The sequence below is a fragment of the Pelobates fuscus genome, chromosome 1 (genome assembly GCF_036172605.1).
Source record: "Pelobates fuscus isolate aPelFus1 chromosome 1, aPelFus1.pri, whole genome shotgun sequence".
Classification (NCBI taxonomy): domain Eukaryota; kingdom Metazoa; phylum Chordata; class Amphibia; order Anura; family Pelobatidae; genus Pelobates; species Pelobates fuscus.
Window position 1 is genome coordinate 473526326 of NC_086317.1, and position 17776 is coordinate 473544101.

At 47.0% G+C, this 17776-nt stretch overlaps 1 protein-coding gene across 1 annotated transcript; it reads right to left on the reverse strand.

The window, feature by feature from the left end:
• Positions 1-1445: 1445 nt before the first annotated feature.
• On the reverse strand, positions 1446-16842 carry LOC134585587 (uncharacterized; the record flags this gene model as incomplete). Its single annotated transcript, XM_063441028.1, has 4 exons — positions 1446-1989; positions 2669-2772; positions 13656-15650; positions 16102-16842. Coding segments are annotated over 4 exons (3384 nt in total), but the record flags the coding sequence as incomplete, so codon positions are not given.
• Positions 16843-17776: the final 934 nt, after the last annotated feature.

Genomic DNA, 17776 nt, shown 5'->3' on the forward strand with positions numbered 1-17776 from the left:
AACAGAGGAAGTGACTATAAAAGGCCTGTGTCTCCCACAATCCCCCTCTTTCTTGCGAACCGAAGCCCAGAAAACATGAACGTCATCACACACCGGTAAGAACAGGAAACAGCAACAAACTGAACTTCAAGCTACAAAAGAGAGAGAAATATGGTAAAATCCAAACTCCAAACTGAAACTCAACAAACAAAATTCGTCAGGAGCAGTCTAGGAACTCAAACCTAGAATATAGAAAATTACCATTAGTACCAAACCATAGAAACTTGAAACCTCATCAGTAAATATACACAATATATATATATATATATATATATATATATATATATATATATATATATATAATAAACAGACTGGATTGCAGCATACCTGAAAGTCCAACAGCATCTCATCCCAAAACCCAACACCGGGAGGGTGGGTGGGAATAATACTCGCCTCCGTGTCTTTAATAAAAACATGACTTTACGTCATGTTAATAGTAAAATCTGGGAATTTTATTAAAGACATGGAGGCTCCTATTATGCAAGTTCAAAGCTGAACCACCATATGAGATGCCATGTGATCAATCGGCCTGAAGTAGAAAATCACTAAACTGGATTCTTGCCACCAGACAACAGCCCGTAAGGTATCCTCCAAACGACAACTGCCCTTTGAGGCCTTGGACATCATACCTCCATGTACCAAGTGGGATGTAACAAACGACATGTCGATACCGGCCAACAAGGCAGTCATAAAACCCATCACGCCAATGTAGGAGTGGACACCGGTAGGTGGGGAGCGTGGAAGGAAAAGAACAAACTGCACGGTCCGGAGAACGTAGTGGCTGCGTAACCTCCAGGTAAGTCTTCAGACACTCCACCGGCCATAGTGTCAAAAACGTCCTGAACGTAGTGTAAAAATTCCAGCTCCAGGTGGCCTAGCAAGGTGAATCCTCTACATAGATGACCTATGAAGGATGTCGACCGAAATTCCCAAAATCCAATGTCGAGGGTTAGATACGGAAACCAGTGTTGGTCTCACGCATCCACCGGACCACACTTGTCATGATGACCGAAGGCCGATCGATTACCCGGCGTCCATGTGATACAGAGGAGATGGGGAGTTGATTGCGGAACATCCAAGATAATCCAAGCACCCCGAAAGGAGTCACGTCATCCGGTGTAGAAGGCCTTGGTCCACTAAGAGTGTTCCCATTCGGTCTAGAAGGGCTCTGAACGCTTGGGATCAAACCTGGGCAAACTATCGCCATTCTCAGTAATCGAGGGAACCATGGGCGCGCCCTCCGCAGAGTAGCAATCAACACCAACGCAACCTAGTGCTGGGCCAATTGCAAGAGCCTGCGAGCAACCAAATCGAACGGAGGGAAGGCATACAATCCTGAATGAATGAGTCAATCGCTGCAGTCGATAGGTACCATCCTCCAGCCGTAAAACTTTGGCAACTAGGTGTTAAGGCAAGATGCCAACAGATCCACCTCGAACAGCTTCCACAACCATTCCAAACCTGGAAAAACGCTGAAGCATGTAAGCGTCAGTCTCCAGAATCTCTTGAACAATCATGAATTCCAATCGGCCCAAGAAGTGTCCAGGCCTGGAATGTGTTCTGCTGTCACCGGGACGTTGTGAAGACAAAATTGCCAGAGGTCCTATGCCACGATTAGCCACGTGCGCGACTTCATGCCCCCTGGATGGTTGATGGAACTCATCACTGACATATAGTCCACCCAGAGGATAACGCAGCTGTTCGCGTGACCGTGGCAACATGGCGAAAAGCAAAAGGCTCCCGCCAAGACTTACATGCAGTCGATGTGCAACATCTTCCCAAACTCGGACCACTTGTCTCTGGAAGAAAAGGTTCACGGCTCGAGGAGGGTCCTGCTGATCCAGGCCTCCCAATGAGCCAAGACATCGGATCAATCTCTTTCTGGAGCCATCGTCCAACTTCCGCCTTGCCACATAAGAGTGACCTGGACAGAGAGAGGAGTCCTTCTGACTTGAAGGGGTCGAAAGTAAGGTGTTCCTAGAGATGTAGCCTGGATGGAAGTCATAGGCAGGTCGGGTACCCTCACTAAACGCCTGATCGGCAGGCCCACTGCTCTAAGAGTCCATATCACTACTTTCGTCATGGCTTTCATCCTGGAGCTAGAGAGGAACAGGCACTGCCTGATATAATTACACTGTGAAACCCAAGAAACTTCACCGCCTGTGAGGGATACAGAAACTGACTTCCCAAGTGCTTAGAAAAAACAAAAACCCCAAATCTGAAGCACCGTAATCGGCTAGTTGACATGCAACCGGAAGTGGTACCCTGACAGGGACATGACCAAGATGTAGTCTAGGTAGATATTCAGACGGATACCCCTAGTACCCCTTGGTGGGACCCCCAGAAACCGATGAGAGACCGAACAGTAGCCATTGAAAACTTTGAACGTTTCCTTCTCCAGGCAAAGAAACAGAGAAAAAAATCCTTGGATTCCTTGTTTATAGGAACCGTGACGCGATGGTCCTTCAGTTCCAGATTGGCCAACCAATCTGACGCCCGGAGATGATCCTGGAGGCAGTGGATACCCATCATATGGAAGTGTTGGTACCAAGGGAAAAACATAGAGAGGTCAGGGAAGAAGCACGGGGTGAAACCCTCCTCCCTGCTAAGGTACCAATATTAGGCTGACCTGAAGCTCGGTAATCGCACGGCAACTCTTGGATCGCCCCTAACGCGAGCAGATCGCAGGTCTCCGTGGAGAGCAACAATTCCTGTCCCCCTGACAGGCAAGTGCTATGGGGACAAAAATGCTGAACAGGTTAGGATAGAAAAAACTCTAGACGGTAGCCCCGCACCGCTCTGAGAGACCATGAGCCTATAGTCAAGGCAGCCCATCCGTAATAAAAATCTGGGCCAAACCTGCCCACCACCCATCCTCGAGGATGAGGGGAACAATGGGTATCCATCAGAAGGGCATCCGCCCGACGTGTTTCCACAAGGGTGGTAGGGATTTAATGTTTTCCCCCTTGATGTGGAGGAGTGTGGAGGCTAGGGTTCATGGAAATCCCGTAAAGGGAGGAGAAGGAGCCTTGACATGTTCGGAACGAGTCCATGAAATCACAGCCAGACGTGCGGCTCCTGTCACGCCCGGCCTCACCAAACTTTGGAGAAAAAATCCATTCCAATTTTCCTGGGGTTTATCAATAGCTGTGAATGTCTCCCACTAGGACCCCAGTTCCTTAACAAAATTCTGCTCCCAAACAGCAGCCCTTCAGCTGAGTGACCGGTTCGGAGATGGCCATATTCACCAATTGGGGCCAACCTTCAAAAGAATCGCCTTCTGGCGTTCGGCCATTACGGCCATAGAAATAATGGCACTAGTGCCAATAGCTGATGCACCTGGCCGTTCAGAGTCCCCGCCGTAGCGGAATCAAGTAGTACATACACCTTGTACAAGGAAAGGGGTGGGGGCAACAGCGTGTCCATAAGTAAAACTGAAATTCTCCAGGGAGAAGTCAGATCTAGTGCGGTTACCAACCTGATTCGTTTAAGAACTGGGGATTACCGCGAGGACCCAAAAGGGGTTGGACCCCTAACACCCACCCGAGCGGGAGTACCTGAACAGGGGCAGTAGCCCCAGTAAGGGTCGCCATGGTGGGGGAACCATCCTACCATAACCTCAGAATCCGTCTCCTCACTCCGGTCGGCGGCCGACCTCTTATCACGGGGACTAGCCCGTATTCATAGTCTGGTCTTTTATGCCCGACCAGGGGCTCATTTGCGCGGTGGGAGCGCGCCATCTTTGACTGCCTCAGCGAGTCCGTCATAACAGGCAGGACCTGCATCAAGGAGTGGGAGACGAGGAGATAAGCCTCCGCCATAGCCTTACGGGCCCTGGGCGAGGCAGGGCAGAAGGAGGGGGGGGGTGCCCATACCCAGGAGAGCAGGGCTAGCCACCAGAGGCACTAAGGGAGCTTGTGTAAAAAAAACTGGGGAAGCGAAGACGACTCCGTTCCCAGGGCTGAGGTAAAAAAAGCTCCTTGGCATGCTATATTGGAGACTAGTATGGCCTGTCAAACTTCCCAGAGGTCACAGTCTCCCCAGTTGCACCTGAGAAAAATCATCAGAATGGCCCTCACAGGGCCGCCACCAGAAATTTTGGGGCCCCTAACTCAGCTCAGGGTCTGGGCCCCCTGGGGCCCGCCTCCAAATATGCCCACTGGGTCAGTGGCGGATCCAGAGCCTGATCTCGGGAGGGGCACTTGTAGATTATTTAACTAAATAATCCAGACACAATAACCACTACAGCTCAGTGTAGTGGTTATGGTGCCAATAGTGCCGGGACCCCCTCCCAGAGTAAGTAGTCAAACCGTTTAAGAACAGTTTGACAACTTACCTGAGGTCTGCTGGGAAATGGGGCTGTCATAGGGCATAGGAGCAGTGGTGTGTGTGAGTGGTGCAATGTGTGAGGGATGCAGTGTGTGTGTGTGTGTGTGAGGGGGACAGTGTGTGAAGGTTGCAGTGTGTGAGTGAGGGCGGCAGTGTATGTCAGGGGTGCAGTGTGTGTGTGTGTGTCAGTATGTGTGTGTGACAGTTGCAGTGTATGTATGGGGCAGTGTGTGTGTATGGGGGGGCAGTGTATGTGTGTCTGGGGAGCAGTGTATGTGGGCAGTGTATGTGTGTATGGGGGCAGTGTGTGTGTATGGGGAGCAGTGTGTGTGTATGGGGGGCAGTGTGTGTGTATGGGAGGCAGTGTGTGTGTATGGGGGCAGTGTGTGTATGGGGGGGCAGTGTGTGTGTATGGGGGGCAGTGTGATCTCCCCTCCGGTCCGCAGGCACATTGCAGGGCTAGCACCTGCATGTGCTGGCAGGGGAGAGGGAGACCGTCGGTTTTCTCGGGGGGGGGGGGGACTGGGGGGACAATTGCCCCGTTGCCCCCCTCCCCCCCGAATCCGCCTCAAAATACCGCCCACAGGAATACACACACAGACACAAACACACACACTGATACAAAAGGACACAAATACATACTAACAGACACACATACTGAAACAGGCATACAGGCATACATACTGACACACACATACTGGGACATACACACAGGCATACATAGTGACAGACAGACACATACTAACATACATACAGACACACATGCACGAGGACATAAAGACACATACATACAGACACCGACATACATACATTCATACATGCAGACATACTGACAGACATACAGACACTGACATCCATACACACATTCATAATGGCATACAGACATACACAGACATACATTCATAATGGCATACAGACATACATACATACATTCAGACTGACATACCCATGAGCATACCCAACACACATGCCCCTTCCCAGTCCTGTGGCAACTCCGAATAGGCCTTCTTACCACAGATCCAGCACAAATTTGCTGGGGCTTTCCAACTAGATGTGATAGATAGATCAAACCACACGTCCTTTAAATTGGCATATCTTGCAAACGGGTTAGATGGTTCTGAGACATTTGAAGCCGACCACCAAGTTGTATTCTTTGTATCATCATCATACGCTTTTTGCCCTAGACAAGTTAATTCTCCTACAGAAGTATTAAACATCATTCCTTTCCTTGCTATGCAAACATAACCTATGATGGAGGTTTTCAATCTCCACTCAGATTTACCTCTAACACTCATCTGATAATCGGCTTGTGAAGATATTAATTGTTCAACTGCCTCAGAACCGGACATTACCTCCTTTGCTTCCCAAGGCCATTGGTCTCCCATGTTAGTACCTCCACACACATAGCAGTTGGTTACATTAAGACTACCAGCAATACTCTCAGCTAAATCTATGAACAGGTTTTTAGCGTTATGGGGAATCTTATTATCTACACTCATCTCTTCATAAAAGGAATGGAATACCTGATGAGTTTGGGAGGTTACAGTATCGGTCTCTATCCCTATAAACAATATTGTACCAGGGTCTAAACCCGTCCCATATATTTGAAACCCAAATAAGTTACCATATCTATCTAAGAATTGGTCAGGATTATTTATAAGAATATGGACTGGATTGCATTCCATAGACTTACAGTATGGATTGGTAGGCAACTTAGTAACAATCATATCCTTGTCTGCTGTCTGTCCCCAAGTTGCCCACCCCACACAAGACCAATATGGGCAAAAATGATATTCCCTATTTGGGCATCATGGGCAAAAATGATATTCCCTATTTGGGCATACTTATTTTTACTACTGGGACAAATATATTTATCATTAGACCCATACGTTCTCTCCCATCTAAGATCCCCACATACATTCCACGGCTTTCTACCACTTGATATCGCTTTACATGCATCAAATAGCAGAACACCCGAAGAATGTACGGATTCTAACACTGTTTTATTTATTAGGGTCCCCTGAGGATCTCCATTCCTGAGGGTCAACCAAATTGTACGAGGTTGATACTCCGGATTGAAGCACTTAGGTTCTCCTACTCCTAAATGGCATACACTATACTCTATATTTAAGTATCTACACCTAGACACATCACCTTTACACTCATATTGCGAATGCCAAATTAGGGTCTGGGAAATATGATTACCTGTTCTTGTAGTCTTAATGCAAACCTCACAGCTAGGAGTGTCGGTACCTCTACCTTCCTGAATATAAAAAGACATATAAATAAACATTATCATTAGCACATCTTTCGTCGGCTGCATCCTCAATCTTCGTCCGTGCGATGGCACCTCAGCTTCCAGGATGTAAGGGCTGCAGGGAATGGAGTTCTGCTCGTCTTCACAGGGGTCCCTTCGAGACTTTCCTGACTTTTAATAACACGTTGGTGAGCGGACAGGCGTTATTATGGCCGTCTAAACACTCACTTACCAATCTCTGAAACAATAAAATTTGTAATCCACAAGGTTTCCTCGTCACTCCGACTGAGTCGTGCGCTTTAACCGGATCTTGCAGGGATTCTCTGGATCTGTTGTAGCTTGCCAATAATCTACTGCTGCTCGTTTAACCCTGGAGTGATGAATCCACGGAGTCACTTCGGCCACTTTTATCGCTGTAGGGGTAGACAAAAGAACAACATAAGGACCCCTCCACTTAGGCCCTAACGGTATATTATTCCACTCTTTAATCCACACTTGGTCTCCTGGATGGTAACTATGAACAGGGGGATAAATATTCACAGGTAATCTATCTTGTACCCATTTCTGTACCTCCTCCATAGTTTTACCCAACTCTACAACCTGCTGCCGGGTAATTCCTTCTCCCAACTGACTCAAATCCCCCCTTAAGTTACCAAGTACGGGAGGTGGACGCCCATACATGATTTCAAAAGGAGAGAGACCCATCCTTCTGGTAGGTGTACTTCGAATACGCAACAGAGCTATAGGCAAAAAAACGTTCCACTTCAGTTGGGTTTCCTGACACATCTTTGCCAACTGATTCTTAATAGTTCTATTCATTCTTTCTACTTTACCAGAACTCTGAGGTCTATATGCTGTATGAAGTCTCCACTTAATACCAAGCATATGAGTCAGTTGTTGTAGGCACTGATGAACAAAGGCTGGACCATTGTCCGATCCTATAGAGCAGGGTAGTCCATATCGGGGTATTATTTCTCGTAGCAGGAATCTCACAACTTCTCCTGCTTTCTCTGTACGAGTAGGACATGCTTCTACCCAGCCTGAATAGGTGCACACAACTACTAGTAGGTAGCGATGTCCACCAGATTTAGGCATAACTGTATAGTCAATTTGTAGATCGGACATAGGGAGTCCCCCCATATACTGAACTCCTGGTGGCTTTACTGGTCCTTGCCTTGCATTATTTTTAGCACATGTTACACATCTTCGTACAATGGCTTGAGTTAAGTTGGACAATCTTGGTATGTAGAAATGTTTTCTGAGAGATTCTTCTGTACTATCTCTTCCAGAATGTGTCCCGTTGTGATAGTTTTGGACAATTTCTACCGCTAGTGATGCTGGAATAACTATTCTCCCATCTTCTAACTGATACCATTTGTTCTCCAGGTACTTTCCAGGTTCAGTCTTTAACCACTCCTCTGTCAGGATCGGGACAGGGATCCAACACACAGAGTACAAACAGTAGCCAGATACGTATACCGGACCTTAGAATGGCCGGACTAACGTAAGTAGTACAGTATAGAATGGTCAAAGACAAGCCGAGGTCGAGGGTAACAGAAGACAGGTAAGCGAGAGACAAGCCGAATCAAGGGTAACAGAGATAAGCAGAGTAAGGTAAACAAGCCGGGTCAAAACCAAAAGGGATAATAGAATACACAAACACAAGCACTGAGTGACTAGAACAAACTAGAACCACGACAGGGCAATGAGCTAATGAAAGAAGCTCTGTTAAATACCCTGTTCAGAGCAGTAACCACGCCTCCAAGGCGTCTTGATTGGTCCTGCAGCAATTGACTGACAGGTCGATCCGGGGGAGTGTCCTGATGACTACTTCCTGCCTAGATGCTGTAAAAGGCAGTCACTCCCTCGCGGCCGGCCTAGCATGACCGGATAGACCGCCGGGAAGGGAGCCATCAGGCCGTCTGGATGGAGGAACAGCTAAGTCTCTACCTCTTTCGGTAGAGACCACAGGTACCCTGACAGTACCCCCCCTCGGGACGAGATGGTAAGCGAGAGTGATACGCCCTGCGGAGACGGGGAGCATGAACATCCTCCTGAGGTACCCAACTCCTCTCCTCAGGACCATATCCCTTCCAATCAACCAGATATTGTACTCTCCCCCGGGAGATTCGAGAATCAATAATAGAGTTAACCTCATACTCCTCCTGACCCTCCACCTGAACGGGGCGAGGAGGGGCTATTGTGGAGGAAAATCTGTTACATATGAGTGGTTTCAGCAATGAAACGTGAAACAAGTTCAGGATGCGTAAGGTATTAGGAAGAGCTAAACGATACGCAACTGGATTGATACGGGTCAGCACCCTGTAGGGTCCAATATAACGAGGAGCGAACTTCATGGATGGCACTTTTAAACGGATGTTCCTCGTGCTCAGCCATACCCTATCACCTGGAACAAAGACCGGAGCCGCCCTTCTACGTTTATCAGCGTGTTTCTTAACCAACATAGAGTTGTGCACAAGGATTTGTCGAGTTTGATCCCACAACTTCCTCAAATTGGCAACATGAACATCAACCGACGGCACCCCCTGGGAAGGAGAATCCGAAGGAAGAATAGACGGATGAAAACCATAATTCATGAAGAAGGGGCTTGAATGAGTAGAATCGCAAACGAGATTGTTGTGTGCAAACTCCGCCCAAGGAATCAAACCGACCCAATCATCCTGGTGTTCAGAAACAAAGCATCGTAAATATTGTTCAATTTTCTGGTTGGTACGTTCAGCAGCTCCGTTAGACTGAGGATGATAGGCAGAAGAAAAGTTTAATTTAATACCAAGTTAAGAGCAGAAGGACCTCCAAAAGCGGGAAACAAATTGGGAGCCTCTGTCCGATACAATTTGAGAGGGTATCCCATGTAGGCGAAAAATCTCCATAGCGAATATCACTGCTAATTCGGGAGAAGACGGGAGTTTAGGCAGGGGAATGAAGTGTGCCATCTTAGTAAACCTGTCAACCACGGTGAGGATAACAGTCTGTCTTTTAGAGATAGGTAGATCGACAATAAAGTCCATGGCCAAACAGGACCATGGTTTTTCTGGAACCTCCAAGGGGTGCAGGAATCCACATGGAAGCGTATGGGGTTGTTTGGTTTTAGTACAAACTTCACATGCAGCGATGAACTCCTCAATATCCCTCCGTAAAGCAGGCCACCAGAAGTCCTTAGAGATCAACGCGTAAGTTTTGCGAATACCAGGATGTCCCGCCATCTTGCTATTATGTAAACACTGTAAAAGTTCCAGTTGAAGAGCAGGAGGAACGAAATGACGGCCCGCAGGAGTCTGTTTAGGTGCTAGATGTTGCAACTTAATGATCTCGGCCAGTAATGGAGAATGAATCCTGAGATTCGTATTAGCAATGATATTGCATTTCGGAACTATAGAAGAAAGAACTGGTTCAGGTACAGTAGAAGGTTCATATTGGCGAGATAATGCCTCGGCTTTAGAGTTTTTAGAACCAGGTCTGTAAGTCAGTACATAATTGAAGTGAGTCAGGAATAAGGACCAACGAGCTTGTCTAGAGGATAAGCGCTTAGCCTCCCCAATATAGGACAAGTTTTTGTGGTCTGTCAAAATCGTAATAGGGTGTAGGGTCCCCTCCAACAAATGTCTCCACTCCTTTAAGGCTTTAATGACTGCTAACAGTTCCCTTTCCCCGATGTCATATCTGCTCTCAGGCCCAGAAAATTTCTTAGAGAAGAAACCACAAGGGTGTAACGGTTTATCCACCCCTAACCTTTGAGACAGAACAGCCCCAACTGCTGTCTCAGAGGCATCGACCTCAAGCAAGAAAGGCAGAGTCGTATCAGGATGGACTAGAATGGGAGCCGAGGCAAAAAGTTCCTTGAGAGTCTTGAAAGCACCAAGAGCTTCCTTAGACCAGAACTTAGTATCAGCCCCTTGTTTGGTCATATTGGTAATAGGCGCAATGATAGAGGAGTATCCTTTAATGAAGCGCCTATAGTAGTTGGAAAAACCAATAAACCTTTGGATAGCTTTGAGTCCTTTGGGCAAGGGCCAGTCTAAAATAGATTGGAGTTTTACAGGATCCATTTTAAACCCCTCCCCAGAAATCACGTATCCAAGAAAGTCTACCTGAGACTGATCAAAACTGCACTTCTCCAATTTGCAATATAGGCCATGTTGCAGCAGCTTGTGTAATACCTTTCTGACCTGTCTATGGTGAGTCTCAATCTCCTTAGAGTGTATTAGTATGTCGTCCAGGTAAACAATAACACAATCATGCTGAAACTCCCTAAGTACCTCATTAATCAAATCTTGAAATACTGCAGGTGCATTGCAGAGTCCAAATGGCATAACAGTGTATTCGTAATGGCCATACCGGGTATTGAATGCCGTCATCCACTCGTGACCTTGCTGGATTCTCACCAAATTGTAAGCCCCTCTGAGATCTAACTTGGTGAAGATTCTGGAGCCCTTAAGACGATCAAATAACTCGGTAATCAGTGGGATAGGATAGGCATTTCTGACAGTTATTTTATTCAAGCCTCGGTAATCGATACATGGTCTCAGCGTGCCATCCTTCTTCTTAATGAAAAAGAACCCAGCCCCGGCCGGAGAAGAAGACCTCCTGATGAATCCCTTTTCTAAATTCTCCCGAATATACTCCTCTAGAACCGAGTTTTCCTGAACAGACAAAGGATATACATGGCCCCTCGGAGGCATAGTGCCGGGTAGAAGCTTAATCTTACAGTCAAATGACCTGTGTGGAGGCAAAGAATCGGCATTCTTCTTGTCAAATACTGCCCTTAAGTCTAGGTAAAGGTCTGGTATTTGTATTTCTGTGGACTGAGTAGGATTCTCCGGTATGTTAATATTAGCTAATGGGGAAACCTTGCACAAACACCGATCCTGGCAGCCCTGGCCCCACGAGAGTATCTCTCCTAACTCCCAATCGATAATAGGGTTATGTTTTTTCAACCATGGGTACCCCAGAACTATGGGAACGGAAGGAGACGAAATGAGCATAAGAGATAACTTCTCCACGTGTAGGATACCAACATTTAACTCAATGGGTATGGTCTCACGAAAGATAACAGGGTCTAGTAGTGGTCTACCATCTATGGCCTCAACGGCCAAAGGTGTCTCCGTTAGCTGGGATGGGAAATTGTTCTTACTAGCAAAGGCTTGGTCGATAAAATTCTCAGCAGCACCGGAATCTATCAATGCCATAGCCCTTCCTACTTCCTTCCCCCAAGTTAAGGAAACTGGTAGCAGAAGCCTGTGATCTTTATAATTCGGAGTAGAGGACAAAATAGAAACACCCAAGGCCTGTCCTCTAGAGAGACTTGGGTGCGAGCGTTTCCCGGGCGGTTAGAACGGTTCGAGAGTAAATGACCCTTGGCCCCACAGTACATACACAAACCCTCTCTTCTCCTGTGTTGTCTTTCCTCCTCAGAGAGGCGGGTATACCCTATCTGCATAGGTTCAGTAAACAAAGATATCGTGGAGTCAGGACTTGGAAAAGCGGGAGCTAACCTAAAAGAAGGTCTCTGGTTCCTCTCTCGAGTGTTCTGTCTCTCTCTTAGACGTTCATCTATACGAGAGATGAACGAAATTAAATCCTCTAAATTCTCAGGGAGTTCTCTGGTAGCAACCTCATCAAGGATTACATCAGATAGGCCATTCAAAAATACATCCATATACGCCTGCTCATTCCACTTGATTTCTGCCGCCAGAGACCTGAACTCTAGTGCATAATCCACCAGTGTTCGGTTCTCCTGTCTCAGGCGCAACAGTAATCTGGCTGCATTAACCTTTCTACCTGGAGGGTCAAATGTTCTTCTAAAAGCAGCTACAAATGCGTTATAGTTATAAACTAATGGGTTATCGTTCTCCCATAGTGGGTTGGCCCATCTCAGAGCTTTCTCAATGAGTAGGGTGATAATAAATCCTACTTTTGCCCTATCTGTAGGATAAGAGCGAGGTTGCAATTCAAAGTGGATACTAATTTGGTTTAAAAAACCACGACACTTCTCAGGAGCCCCACCATAGCGTACTGGGGGGGTAATGTGAGAAGAAGCATCCACTGTGGCTACCTCTAGACCTGAACCGACAGGAGAAACAGGGGTATTACGTATCTCCTCTGGTGGATTATTGGCACAAGCTAATAGAGCCTGTAGCGCAAGCGCCATCTGATCCATTCTGTGATCCATGGCTTCAAACCTAGGAGCAGGAGCAGCCAGCTTACTGTTTGTACTTGCAGGATCCATTGGCCCTGTCGTAATGTCAGGATCGGGACAGGGATCCAACACGCAGAGTACAAACAGTAGCCAGATACGTATACCGGACCTTAGAATGGCCGGACTAACGTAAGTAGTACAGTATAGAATGGTCAAAGACAAGCCGAGGTCGAGGGTAACAGAAGACAGGTAAGCGAGAGACAAGCCGAATCAAGGGTAACAGAGATAAGCAGAGTAAGGTAAACAAGCCGGGTCAAAACCAAAAGGGATAATAGAATACACAAGCACTGAGTGACTAGAACAAACTAGAACCACGACAGGGCAATGAGCTAATGAAAGAAGTTCTGTTAAATACCCTGTTCAGAGCAGTAACCACGCCTCCAAGGCGTCTTGATTGGTCCTGCAGCAATTGACTGACAGGTCGATCCGGGGGAGTGTCCTGATGACTACTTCCTGCCTAGATGCTGTAAAAGGCAGTCACTCCCTCGCGGACGGCCTAGCATGACCGGATAGACCGCGGGGAAGGGAGCCATCAGGCCGTCTGGATGGAGGAACAGCTAAGTCTCTACCTCTTTCGGAGGTAGAGACCACAGGTACCCTGACATCCTCTTCCTGAGCTGTATGAACTGGAGTCCATTTAGACAGTGGAGTCGGTATAAGAGCAGATATATGTTCCACATATTCCTGTCTTCCTGATTCAGCGGCACGCTTAGCTGCATTATCTGCCATCCGATTTCCTTTGGTTACATCACCATCGCCTCTCAGATGCGCTCGACAATGTATAATACCAACTTCTTTCGGTTCCCATACTGCTTCCAATAGTTGTAGTATTTCAGCTGCGTACTTGATTTCTTTGCCCTCTGAATTCAATAGTCCTCTTTCTTTATACAAAGCTCCGTGGGCATGAGTGGTTAAAAACGCATACTTGGAGTCCGTGTAGATGTTCACTCTTAAACCTTCAGCCAATTGTAACGCTCGTGTTAGTGCTATCAATTCTGCCTTCTGTGCTGATGTTCCTTTTGACAGTGGCCGAGCTTCTATCACCTTGTCTATCGTTGTTACTGCATATCCTGCATAGCGAATCCCTTCTTTCACATAACTACTGCCGTCTGTATAATATTGGACATCGGGGTTCTGGATGGGAAAATCACGAAGATCTGGTCTACTTGAAAATACTTCATCCATCACCTCCAAACAATCGTGTTGACTTTCAGTAGGTTGTGGCAAAAGGGTAGCTGGATTTAAGGCATTGACAGTCTCTAAATGCACTCTTGGGTTTTCACACAACATTGCTTGATACTTGGTCATACGGCTGTTACTGAACCAATGATTGCCTTTGTAATCCAACAATGTCTGTACTGCGTGTGGGACTCCTACATAAAGTTCTTGACCCAGAGTGAGTTTGTTGGCTTCAGCTACCAGCAGGGCGGCTGCGGCTACGGCTCTCAGACAAGGTGGAAGACCACTGGCCACTGCATCCAGCTGCTTAGACATATAGGCAACAGGTCTTTGCCATGATCCCAAGTACTGTGTCAATACTCCCACAGCCATTCTTCTTTGCTCGTGTACATACAAGTAGAATGGTCGTGTGTGATCAGGTAGACCTAATGCTGGGGCACTCATCAAAGCCTTCTTCACATCTTCAAATGCCTTTTGCTGTTCTGGGGTCCATAAGAAGGGGTCGTGTTCTGTACCCTTGATAGCTGCATACAGAGGTTTCGCCAGTATCGCATAACTGGGAATCCATATCCTACAGAAGCCTGCTGCCCCCAAAAATTCTCGCACTTGTCTTCTATTCTTGGGTATTGGTATTTGGCACACAGCTTCTTTTCTCTCTGGCCCCATTATTCTTTGACCTTCAGAGATATGGAATCCCAGATATTTGACAGTTGGCAGACACAACTGAGCCTTCTTCCTAGACACCTTGTATCCTGCCTTCCAGAGAATGTGTAGTAGATCGTGTGTTGCTTGCTGACATATTTCTCTTGTGACTGCGGCTATCAACAAGTCATCTACATATTGTAATAATACACACTCTCCTGGGATGGACTTGAAATCCAGTAAGTCTTGACTTAAAGCTGAACCAATTAGGGTAGGTGAATTTTTAAACCCTTGGGGCAGTCTTGTCCAAGTCATCTGGCGTTTCGAGCCCGTTACAGCATTTTCCCATTGGAAAGCGAAGATACATTGGCTTTCTGCAGCAATCCGGAGGCAAAAGAAGGCATCTTTGAGGTCTAAGACTGTAAAATAGGTAGCCCCGCCCGGAATTAAAGCAAGCAGATTATACGGATTGGGCACAACTGGGTGTATACTTACAACCGCATCATTGACTGCTCTCAAGTCCTGCACAGGACGATACTCATCTGTACCAGGCTTTTGAACAGGCAGCAATGGGGTGTTCCAGGGGGAAGTACAGAATTTTAGGATACCATACCGTATGAACTTATCCAGATAAGATTGAATATTCTTCTTAGCCTTCTGCGGGATATGATATTGCCGTAGGCTCACTGGATAAACCCCAAGTTTTAGTTCAATTCGAATGGTTGGAATATTGCGGGCCAGTCCTGGTGGGCTGTTCTCTGCCCAAACTCCTGGTATGTTGAATAAGGATTCATCACTCTTAGGGTTTTGGCTAGTCAACGCTGTATAAAGTCGCCACTCTTCTTCCTTTGGTACAGATAATGTCATAATACCTGAAGGTCCATTAAACTTTAAAGATGTTGTTCCATTTGGTAGGAACGTTATCTGCGCTTGTAGTTTGGATAGCAAATCACGTCCCAGCAATTGGACTGGACATTCAGGCATATAAAGGAATTGATGTTTTACTACGTGGCCTCCCAATGCACATTGTCGACTTTTAAGAACCGGTTTTGCAGCACTTCTTCCTGTTGCTCCTATTACGGTGATAGTTCTTCCAGATGGAGGAGCAACCAGACCAGATCAGTCACCACCGAATGTTCAGCACCAGTATCATGAATGCACTCCTTTTTCCCCCTATTGATACTTCGACCATAGGCTCCGCTCGGCCAAGGGGGATGGAGCCCGGTCGGTATCAATAGTCTTCCATGACCGTGTCAGCCAATCCTACAAAGTCCCTATCTTCTCTATCGCGGGACCTTTGCGCTGCGGGATAATATCTGTCTTCTCTTACACTTCCTCTATTACCATTACTCCCTCCGGGACCTCCTCTACCTCTCGCTCTACCTCTAAAGTTTCCATATCCTGCCCTGGGTGGGTCTCTCTCATACTGCTCTCTTTTTGGACACTCGCTTCTCCAATGCCCTTCTTCTCTACAGTATGCGCACTGATTCCTACTCAGGGGTTCCCTATTCCACTTACTATCGCCTCTATCTGGGCCCCGTCTATCTACGCCTGCGATCGCTACCGCTAGCATATCCGCCTTTTTACGCATCTTGCGCTCTTCCTCTTTCTTACTCTCTGATTCCCTATTCATGTAAACCTTATTAGCTACCTCCATGAGTTCGGTGATGGACATTCCTACGAACCCTTCTAACTTTTGTAGCTTGCGCTTAATATCTCCGTAGGCTTGGCTGACAAAGGCAGAGTTTATCATTCGGGAATTCTCAGGGGCTTCCGGATTAAAGGGGGTATACAAGCGGTATGCCTCCAATAATCGGTCATAAAAGACACTGGGCGGTTCATCACTTTTCTGTATCACCTCAGCCGTCTTAGACATATTTATAGCCTTCTTCCCTCCGGCTTTCATGCCAGCAATTATAGCGTCTCTATAGGCTTTTAAATGAACCATGTCTGCGCCATTAACATCCCATTCGGGATCAGCATTAGGATAATGAGTTGCGGCCCATGCTGCTGGATTAGCTTGATTTAATGTACGGGCTTCTTCTTCCAGCGCTTTAATGGCCGCTTGGTTTATCCTAGTCCTCTCCTCGTTGTTAAACAATGTCATTAATAATTGCTGGCAATCATCCCAAGTAGGATTATGCGTCTGGACTATCGAGGTGAACAGGTCGGTCATGGCTTGTGGTTTGTCAGTATATGAGGAATTATGGGTTTTCCAATTCAAGAGATCGGTAGTTGTGAATGGGACATATACGAAGACTGAGTCAGCATACACCATTTGACCTACATCATTAAGGTATGCTGACCCGGGAGTCAAACGAAGTGGCATCTGATAATGTTTAGGTTTTTTGGGTACCGGTCAGTTGTCGGGTTAGTACAGGGCTTCGTTGAGGGGCGTCGGTTAGGGGTTCCAGTCGAGGGGTAGTAAGGCATGGGGATGTAGAAGCTTTATTGTGGGGAAGGTCGGTGAATAGAATATTCCGAGCCGGGCTAGAGGAAGCCTGACCGGAAGCTTGAAATGGCGCCAAATCAGGATATGTGGTTTTAACGGGGGTTGGTACCGTAAGGGGAGGTTTAGTAATGAGGGGGATGGATTCTGAGCAAGAGGAGGAAGCGGATGGGGACCACGGGGAAAGGGGTGTAGAACTTCCTGTATCACTTCCCCTTGAGGAGAAATAAGGGGGAGGCATAGGGATCTCGGACTCAGGGGGCGTGTCCAAAATGGGCGTAACCATGGCCCTAGTGGACAAACGAGTCCTGGCCACCATGAGGCGACATTGCTCCTCGTGGCATATTCGGATCCATCTTGGCGAGTCGTTTACGGCCTGCCTCCAACAATCAATGTATGGAAACTGTCCGTAAAGTTCAGGCCTACCTGATATAGCCACGTGTACACGCTGTACCAGATTTGGATCTAAACTGCCACGTGGCAGCCATGCGGCAACCAAAGTAGGCCATTCCCTAGTACACAAAGTGATCAAACGTGCAGGAGACATTTTAACCCCAAAATCACATACTGTAAATCCCTTTTTAAAATTCTTTAACATGCATCCTAAGGGATCCAAAATCGTCGAGTCCGACGCGTCCATACTTATCAATGGAGCGTCGTTTCC